Below are 10,036 nucleotides of genomic sequence, written 5' to 3'. Positions count from 1 at the left end.
AATCTCGTAAGTTCAGTAAATCTAATACAGATCATGCTTAACTGTTTGCTCAATCAATAACCGACCCCCACCCCAGGAGACGGAATTACTTTCCTCTAGTCACTTATCTGCATTTCCCCAAGGAGAGACACCCAACAAAAGGGTAAACTGTTTAACAAACAGGTAAGGGAGTGTCTGGCTCAGACCAGCTCCAATCAGAGGCACTCAGGTGGGTCTGGGCGGAGAAGTGGAGGAGGGAAGGGTCCTCCCCCAGAGTCAGGGGAGAGCGGGCCATCAGCCTTTATAAGAGCCCAGCAGCGCTACCTGCCCTGGGAAGCCGCGTGACCGCATTCTCTTCCCTTGTGAGTATGACTTGCCCCTCTTCCTCCCCTTGGTAGAGCCTTCCCTTCCGCTTCTCCTTACCAGCTTCCCTGCCTTCTCCCACTCCCTCCCATTTTCTCCTGAGTCTCCCCCACCCCAGGCTCTCAAACCTTCCCATATCCTGTGGCTTCTCCCTGTGGATTTCTATTCAGATGAATGGGTGTGAGTGTGGGGTTTTTACATGGTATTGAGTGGGAAAGTGGGTTATTGAGTGGGAAAGTGGGTTAATCTGTGCCTTTTGGGGTAATAAAGCCAGTTCTTCAAATCTCCCACGTCCACTGTCAGTAAACTACAAACCAGGCCTGTTGTTGGACATCACCAAACCTTAAGTGTTCGACCGTGAGGGGGGTTACGTGTAACGTTCTCAATGGATGTAATGTTCTCAATGGATGTTGTAATGTGGTAAACTGGGGGGGTGTTGGGTGACCTTTTATCTGTTCGCTTCATGGTCCGGTCCCCTTGTATCTCCCAGACCTTTAAGGGTAAGGCGGGTCTAATCACTGGCCGTTTATGACTTATTACCTGGTGAGTGGTTCCTTTCGTGGCCAGTCGTGGATACTCGACCTGTGGCACTCAAACTGTGGGGGCACTTTCTGTTCTAAGGAGGGAAGTGCCGCCATTTTTTGAGGGTCCCCGATTGAGAAGGTCTGCTCGGAACCGTGGGACGCCTTGACCGTCCTGAGCCGTTTTGGGTCAAGCGGAAGCTCCGTCCAGGCCACGTCCCTACAGCTCTCCCGTGGCACTCAAATGTGGAAGCACTCTTCGATCAAATCTGTGAAAAGTGCTACAATATTTGGGTGCTACTGGTGGGCAGCATCAAGGGAACCCCGATCCTCTTTGGCCCCAGCTGTCTTCAGGGCTTTCTGGATCAACAGAGACCTTTATCCATGGGTAAATGGGGATTTTAGTATTCAGGAAGCGTCTGGACATTTCACAACCAACCGTGGAACTGGGGGACGTTTCAGTGTTAATGTGTTTTTACCTTATTTCTGTATTAGGCTTCCTGATGCCGCGTGTGGCTCGGCACCCTTTCCGGTGGCTTCCAGGAGCAGAATCCAACTACTCACACTGGGATACACAAAATGAGGGCACTCCCCGTTCTCTGTCTGGAAAGTGCTCCCATTTTTGTGTATCCTTGTATGAGGAAAACTGCTGCATCCTCGACGGACTGGGAAACAAGGGTTTTGGGTGAATGTTAACCTGCCTCTAGACTTCAGTCTCCTACCTCCGGGACCCAGCCCAGCCGTCCCTGGTGCACACGAGCTGTCCCCACAGCCCACGTCTTATGCCCTGCCCGTTTCTCCTGCCTAGTGGGCATTTGTGCAATTTGGGACTTCTATTTCCATAAGCTGACCCAGTAGTCTTGATTTAAGGACCTTCAGCTCTGAACAGAATTTTCCCCTCAATTCCAAAGATAATGAACCTTTCCAGTTTACCCATTTGTGGGTGGCTTCTTTTGCTCTTGACATTGAGTCCTGTTGTAATTACGTCTCAAATGGTGAAAATCAGTCTCAAGGCAGTCCCAATAAAATATGAACCAAGTATGTTGGCTTCTGTGGTTTGACTACCCTGAGAATTGGCCCTGTCCAGTGCCGTGGGGAGGGGAGGGAGGGGCTGGTTCTTGGGCTTCACATCTGTATGCTTAAGCTTATGTCAAAAAGGAAATGCCTGCCCATGTGCAGGTGTGAAAGAACGTGCACGGGAAGCACCAAATGGTTGCAGTTCCCCACCCCAACATGGGGACACGTGCCACGGTCTCCCTATTCTCCCATTAAGGAGTCACCCTGATACTTACAGACCCATTCTCCACAATCCCAAGTGTTTTGAGATAAGCTACGCTCAAGACGTGGCCATACTGAAAATGGGCAATGGGTGGAGGGTGTCAGGAATGAGCGCCTAGTACTGTGTAGGATTCAAGTGGCTGAATACAGAACCTCGAGGTGAGCAGTGGGGAAAAAAATGCAACACTGCCTGTGCTGGGGGGAGCGCACCCTGCAGCGTTGCTACTTTAGGCTGTGTCATAAAATGCCATTTTTCCTCCCTGTTTAGGGAAAATGCGCTCAGTACACGATAAACTTAGCTGCTGGTTAAAAGAGTTTACTGGGAATGGCTGCTAGGCTTCATGACCGTTTCAGTGGAACAGACCTTACCTGGTCCTGGAGGGCTGTGACCCACGGGTGTCCCCAAAGTCAGGCCTAGGGAGCTTCCTCGTCCCTTCCATTGTACCGCTATCTAGCCAGGAGCCTTCATACCTTACAAGGCATCCTGTTGAAACTTCGTCCTTCCCAAGAGCCACTCACGGACCCTGCCCCTCGAGAGGCAGCCCAGAATCTGGACATCGGGCCTGCATTTCTGCTTCAGCTCCAGCAAAGGGCCTGGGTCGTGACCCGTGGGGCCGTGAGGGGGGCTGTTTCAGAAGCAGCTGACAAAGGGGGACAAGGCAGACATGCTACAGGGGGACCCAGTCATGGAAAGGGCTGGATTTCCAGGAGCCAAGTGTGACGTGACCATTCCTGGGGTATTTATTGATGCCCACAGGAATGACATCTGCAGAATCGGATTTACTTCCCTTTCCAGACGTCCATGGGTTACAAGTCACGAGTTCCTCGACAAATTACCTCTGCTTCCTAGGAAGTTCCAGTCTTTCCCAGACACCTTTCACTTAGGGCTTCAGTGTGAGCAGCGTTCTCACGGTGTCCTTGGGGGTTCCTGCCCACCACCGGCTGGGGCTGAGGTTCCCTATCTCCCAACAGGGAAAACCTGCGTTTGTTCGAGTTCTTATCCAAAGCACAGTACAGGTTCTTGGCGGGCATACAGTCGGCTAACCGTGGCAAGGGGTCCAACCGCGGTGCACCTGCCTCCAGCCTGGTGACAGGACCATGTGCAGAACAAGACTGCAAGGGTGTGGGTGTGGCTGTTGGCATGACCAGCATCCTAAGGCACGCTGCCTGGCACCCTCATTGCATCGCTGATCCTTGGATGAGGTTTCTCAACCTTGCACAAATGTCATTTTAACTAAACACATGTCATTTTAACTAAACACTCTAGCCGTAGGGGGCTGTCTTGTCCTTTGCAGGTTGTTTGGGAGGATCCGTGGCCTCCACCCACTACATCCAGTAGCTCCCAACACCACCCCAATGTCTCCTGACATTGCCAATTGCCCCGGGGAGGGTGAGGGGTGCAAAATCACCCTTTGCTGAGAACCATCTGGGGCCCTGTCCTAAGTTCTCTCCATGACATCTGCATTCCCAAAACTAACGCTCCACGCTCCATCACACGTTGATGACAGTCCCCAAGCAGAAGGGATTTAACCTGCGTGGGAGTTTGCAGGACATAAAAGAGGCTGATACCACACGTTGACTAACGCGTTGGTCCTGGGACCAACTTCCTCTGTCCTGAGTCCAAGAGCCAGTGGTTGTTCAGCAACCGATGTCCAGGTGAGGTTTCGTTAGCCGAAGGGCTGCCAGTCTTCTGTGGGTCATTTTATTTAGGTCCATTCCAAATAACCTTAGGACACAGAGCGGGACACATTATTCCAGGCCACTGCTGTGGCATTCAAATCTATCACGCCTCCTGCCTTATTACCATAATTTCATTATCTAGTACTTCGTTGGAAACCAGATCTCATCGGGAACCAGGCTGGACTCCAAGCTACACACCAGCGTATGTCCCTGACCTGCTCATTCAGTCTGGGGGACACTGAGGAGCCAAGAGGTGGAACGATTTGCAGAAACCCATCACAAAACTGGGAAATGACAGAATTAGAACTTGAGGCCTGGCAGAGTAATTCCAGATTCTCGCTAAGCTACAACGGCCTCATTTGACAGACTAGGAAGTCGGTCCTCAGTGAATCACCCAAAGTCACCCAGCTAGTGAGGACAGAAAGTAAGGCCTCCTCGGCAATCCACACTAATTGCACACATTAGCACACGAAGGAAATGTTTCCAAATTTCTAGCTTATTTTTCCATCCGAACCATGGATCTCGACTACTGACGCTCACTCCCACCTCCAAGCCCCACGCCCCTGTCTCCTTCAGAACCAGAAACCCATCTCTCACCAGAGGACTCGAAGGTTGCAGCTGGGATGACTCAGCCCCTTGCAGAGCAGCCTGACCCCTGTGTTCCCCAGGGTGTTGTGGGTCAGATAGAGCTCCGTCAGGGTCTGGCTGACCCTGAGGGCAGAAGAAAGATCCTCGCAGGCTTTGGTTGTGAGACCACAGCTATCCAGCCTGTGGAAGACAAGGAGTGGTTGAAGAAACGTAAGGAGCTATTTTGGAAAGTCTCTTGAGAGGGATTCAGGATGATGTTTTCAGGGGACCAATTTAAGAGAAAGCAGAGTAGAACCCAACTGGTCCTGGTCAAGGCCAACGTGGTGATGGAAAACATTTAAGAGAGGCATTTAAGGATGCTTGTTAATTCACAGCTCCATCTCTCTAGGATGCCCACTGATTTTGCAGTCAAGTACCCACTTCCCTTCCTGGTAATTCTACCCCAATTTCTCATTGAAACCCCAGTCTCAGTCCATCTGGGGTTCATACTGTCCTTCAGCTCAGGATCCAGGCCTGAGTTGGTTGGTTTCCACGTCTCCAGTTACCATGAACGGTTTCAGTTGGACAGAGGACCCACCCAAAACGGGTAAATCAGAACCTTACTTGCTTCCTGGAGTTTTTCTTTCAGAACTCAGACCTGGTAAGAAGAAGTCCTCCTTAGAGCTGCAGGTGTTGTGCCACCAAGCAGGATCAAGGCTAAACTTATTCAAGAGAGGAATCAATACAGCAACAAGTACGGAAGACAATAGAGATCAAGAGTCCAAACACCTAGGGGCGTCTGGGTGGCTCAGGTGGTTGAGGGCTGCCTTCGGCTCAGGCCATGATCCCAGGGTCCTGGGATCAAGCACCACGTCGGACTTCTTTCTCAGCGGGGAGCCTGCTTCCCCCTCTCCCTCTGCCTGCCACTCCACCTCCTGGTGCTCTCCCTTTCCCTATCAAATAAATAAGTAAAATCTTAAAAAAAAATGTCCAAAACACCTAGATCAAGCCATGCCTAAACAAGGACAGTGACACAAGTCAATAAGCCCTCCTCCCCCCCCCGCCCAGGAGCCAGTATGAATTGGGCTGCCACCTGCCCAAACAGTATGCCATCTGATTCTCTCTGATTTCCAATCTGCCTCGCATTGTGTTTCTTCCCTGCATTCTCTGCTGTTACAATAAGAACAGGTAGTAGTATCTACTGAGGGCCAGCTCTGTGCTGAGCACCTTGCTAAGGGCTTTGTTTGCTTCGTCATTCATTCCTCACAGCAACCGTCGGAAAGAAGTACCATCACAGCTGGGATGCTAAGTGGAAATATTTTAATCTTAGTTTGGCTGAGCTTGTGAGACAAGAGATGCCAGCTTCCAAAAGGAGGTACAAGATAACAGCTCTGGACTTGCAGAGGAAGAGAAAAAACCAGCGTGGTGCAGAAGGGTCCGGAGAGGAAGGTTAGGGTGAGACCCGTGGTGGGGGAGGGGGCTATGCAAGGAGGTCGACCCAGATTCCATGTCAGGAGACTGAGCAGTTGGGGCACTTCCTGGGGGTGTGGGTGGGGGTCCCGTAAGAACACACATGTGGTCCCAAAGACAGAGGTGGCCTTTGGATACCTGCCAGATGGGGGGGGAGATACTGACACCCCGGGACCCTAGCAGCACCAGTAAGGGGAAAGTGCTGTGCCTGAGCCCCCGTCTCGATGCCCACCTACCCAGGTCCCCAGATAATCGAGAGACGCAGAAACGACCACAATAGAAACAGACAGTCATTCGGGGTGGGGGCCGGGCAGGTTCCAGGGAGAAAGAAGGAGGAGGAAGGGACAGTTCACATTTGGCTGGAATTCACACTGCAGCAGACTGATTTTTTATTCTATAAAGGTCACTGAAGAGCCAGGCATCTGCGCAAGTAAATGTCAACAGAAAGGGGAATTTTACAGCAAATGTTTACAGGCAATGAGCGAAGGGAAAGTGAGGCATTTTGTGTTTGCATCCCACAGAGAACGAATTCCTCTGTGAGCTGTTTGCAGCTTTTCTGTCCACCTCTCGGGGCTCCCGGTGTCTTCCAGGGCCGTGGAGGGCTGGCCCTTCCGCACAACGACAGGGACACGCCCCCACCACCGGCCCCCCACCCGTCCCAGCGCCCAGGGCTCACCACAGTTTCTGGAGCCTGCAGGTGGGGTGTCGCAGCCCCTCGCACAGCGGCCACATGCCCGCGTCCCCCAGGTCATTGAAGCTGAGGTCCAGTTCCCGAAGGTGGCGGTTGACCCGGAGCACGGTGCAGACACCCTCACAGGCGGCCGAGCTGAGCCTGCAAATGCCCAACCTGGAAGACAGGACGCCCAGAGCCCAGCTCACTCAGCCCGCAGACGTCCCCGGGGAGGGCTCCCGTGCCGGGTGCCCCCAGACAGAAGAAGGGAGAAGCAAGGGGCAGGCGGGTGGGCAGGCAGAAGGGAGAGAGAAACAAGAAAGAGAGAGGGGAGCAGGAAGGAAGGAGCACAGGAATATTTGGTATGGGCTGGGCATCGGACGGGTGCCAGGGTATGAGCGTCCGGCAGCTACTGTAACAAGTACCCACGCTGGTGGCTCACATGGTGGAAACTGACTGTCTCACGGCGCTGGGAGCCTGGTTCCCTCCGCGGCCCTGAGAACCTGCTCCAGGCTCTGCCCCGGGGAGTCTTTGGTGTTCCCTGCCCTGTACAAGTATCACTCCGATCTCTGCCCCCATGTTCACACTGCATCCTCCTGTGTGTGTGCTGTGTCCGAATTTCCCTTCTTCATGAGGACACCTTACTCGGGGCCGCCTCGCTCCAGCAGGCCCTCACCTGAACCAATTTTTTTTTTAAAGATTTTATTTATTTATTTGACAGAGAGAGAGAGAGAGAGAGAGCACAAGCAGGGGGGGAGGCAAAGGGAAAGGGAGAAGCAGGTTTCCCGCGGAGCCGGGAGCCCGATGCCGGGCTCCATCCCAGGACCCTGGGATCATCACCTGAGCCGAAGGCAGACGCTCAACGGACTGAGCCACCCAGGCACCCCACCTGAACTAATTTTATCTGCAACAGCCCCTGTAACGGGCTGGGTTGTGCCCCTCCCAATTTCAATATTGGAGCCCCCGCCGACACCTGATCTCCCAGCTTCCAGCCTCCAGAACTGCATCTCCACCGGCAGCCACCCTCCGAGGGCCTGGAGGCTGAGACTTCAACACGGGGATTTTCTGAACACATGGACCCATAACAACAAATGATTTACATAGGTCTCCCTGTCTTGTCTTGTCTCATCTTGTCTTTATTTTAAGTAATCCCCACACCCAACATGGGGCTCAAACTCGCGACCCCAAGGTCAAGAGTCGGATGCTCTTCTGATTGAGCCGGCTAGGCTCCCCAACAGCAAGTGATTTGTAAGCATTACTTCCTTTGCTCCTGGCGATATCTGCTGGGTGGAAAATGGTGTCACACCCGTTGTTATGACACCCGTGAGCTTCTAGGCCCCGACAGACAGACGCCATGCACTGCTCAAGGTCACAGACCCGGGGCCCCCTCAGCCACAGTCCCTGCAGTTAGCGTGGCTGCCCTTGAAGTCGGAAGACTGTGGGGGGGCTTCAGAGAGTCAGAAGTGCTATATTTCATAGTATAGTATTTTTTTCCTAGTTTTCAGACATTTCTGCCTGAGATACAGCTCCCATACGGTGAAACCCTGAACTCTCCTTTCCTTCGAGGGTGACGCACAGGATCTGTGTAAATGTAAACGTCTGTCTGGCCTGATGTGTCTGGACAAGAGAAGGAGCCTGGCCTCAGTCAATAAGAGCCACGCTGGGGTAACTGGACCAATGTGTTCTAAAAAATAATTTTTTTTTAATGCATCCTAAAATTTAATGGCAGAAGGGCACCTGGGTGGCTCAGATGGTTAAGCATCTGCCTTCGCCTTAGGTCATGATCTCTGGGTCCTGGGATTCAGCCGGAGGCCCCACCCCCACCCCCACATCCCATTGGGCTTCCTGCTTAGCCGGGAGTTGGCTTCTCTCTCTCCCTCTGCCCCTCCCCCCTGCTCGCGCGCTCTCTCTCTCTCTCAAATAAATAAATAAAATCTTTTTCTTAAATAAATAAAATAAAATTTAATGGCAGAATAAATATCTATGAATAACTGAAAATCTGCAAAAACAAAAAGCAAAAGACAGACTCTTCCTAACAGTGGAGCATGTAACAAATTACAGCAATTACAAGGGCAGGAAATTAGATTAGGAGCGCAGACACGTGGAGAGCATAGAATGGGGGAGGGGCGCCTAATTGGTTTAGGCGGAGGAGCAAGGGACTCTTGATATCAGGATCATGAGTTTGAGCCCCATGTTAGATGTAGAGATCACTTAAATAAATAAACCTAAAAAAAAAAAAAAACCCTGCAATATGGGAAAATAGTTTGCAATGGGCCTGGCATTAAAATCAGCAAGGAAAGCATGGATCCTTTATTAAATGGCATCGCAAAAATTAGAAAAAGAAAATTGAACCAAGCCTAACCACACATGTAAACACAAAGAAGAAACTGAATACACCTGCAATGGTGTACTAGCAAAGGATTCCTTTTTTTTTTTAAGTTTTATTTATTTATTTATTTATTTTAGTAATCTACACCCAACGTGGGGCTTGAACTCACAACCTCGAGATCAAGAGTCAGCCTGCTTCACCAACTGAGCCAGCCAGGTGCCTGGCAAAGGATTTCTGAGACCTGTCACAAGAATATAAATCATAGAAATACGTATGGATTTGACATCAAAACGTAAAGATTTCTGTTTGATGAAAGCATCCACAATTTGACAGATTGGTGACCCGCTGAGCAGACATTTCCAAGGTATGCAGTCAACAAAAGATTAATGTCTGAAACAGGGAACATCTGCGCATCAAGACAAATGTAGGACACATACCAAAGAAATCAATAAATTATATGAACAGGCAATTCACAGACTGGGGAAACCAAAAAAGCTGATAAGCACATCAACACGGAAAGGCCATTTAAGAACATTTTACACCCACCAGGGCTTTAAAGATAGAAAGTTGAATAACCATAAAGATAACCGGCAAAGTAGCTTTCCTAAATTGCGAGTGGAAGAGTAAACTGCCGATCTTTCCAGAGAGCTATTCAGAAGGGTTGAGATATCAGGGAGGCAAATTCAGGCGGAGTGTGCGACTCTGCCCCTGGGGGTGGGATCTCACTGGGGTTCAGAAAGGGACACGTACAAGAAGGAACAGCAGGGTGGGGGTGGGGGGAGGGGCATGACTCCACAGCCTCTGGTGTTTGCAGAGGATGGCATGTAGGTCAGCTCAAAGGACCGCGTTAGATATGTCTGCACCAGGTCAGCACATCCTGAATGTATAATGGTAAGTAGGGCGGAGACATTGGTGAGATGTATCGTTTACATCAAATAGAGACAGGCATGCCTGTAGATGAGCTTTGGGGTGCCAGTGAAGGAGACAGAATTAAAGCAGAGGCGTGTGTGGGTCCATAGTGATATTGTGGTACCAGATGGGGTGGAGAGAAGAATGTGAAGAAACAGGGCACTTCTCCAAATGTAACAAAAGCAATAGAAGGTACGGGATTCACAATGCCTCAAAAGGAAAAAAAAAAATCCTTCCAGCGTGAACGACATCAAATAGTAGATGGGGCTT

General features: G+C 50.9%; 1 protein-coding gene across 2 annotated transcripts in view; it reads right to left on the bottom strand.

Moving 5' to 3' along the window:
• Positions 1-2,859: 2,859 nt before the first annotated feature.
• The window catches only part of NLRP12 (NLR family pyrin domain containing 12), a 28,798-nt gene continuing 21,621 nt past the window's right edge, over positions 2,860-10,036 (bottom strand). For both annotated transcript variants that reach the window (XM_025849415.2, XM_025849416.2), the window contains 3 exons: positions 6,535-6,705; positions 4,419-4,589; positions 2,860-3,867 (listed from right to left, as the gene is read on the bottom strand). In XM_025849415.2, the coding sequence (XP_025705200.2) occupies positions 3,780-3,867; positions 4,419-4,589; positions 6,535-6,705 (430 nt within the window). In that variant the 3' untranslated portion in view covers positions 2,860-3,779. The remainder of the gene's footprint in view (positions 3,868-4,418; positions 4,590-6,534; positions 6,706-10,036) is intronic.

This window comes from Callorhinus ursinus, unplaced genomic scaffold (genome assembly GCF_003265705.2).
Source record: "Callorhinus ursinus isolate GAN/ISIS: 27379988/994484 unplaced genomic scaffold, GSC_fseal_2.0 scaffold101, whole genome shotgun sequence".
Lineage (NCBI taxonomy): Eukaryota > Metazoa > Chordata > Mammalia > Carnivora > Otariidae > Callorhinus > Callorhinus ursinus.
Note: the sequence above shows the minus strand (reverse complement) of the source record. Positions and strands in the feature narration are given on the sequence as shown.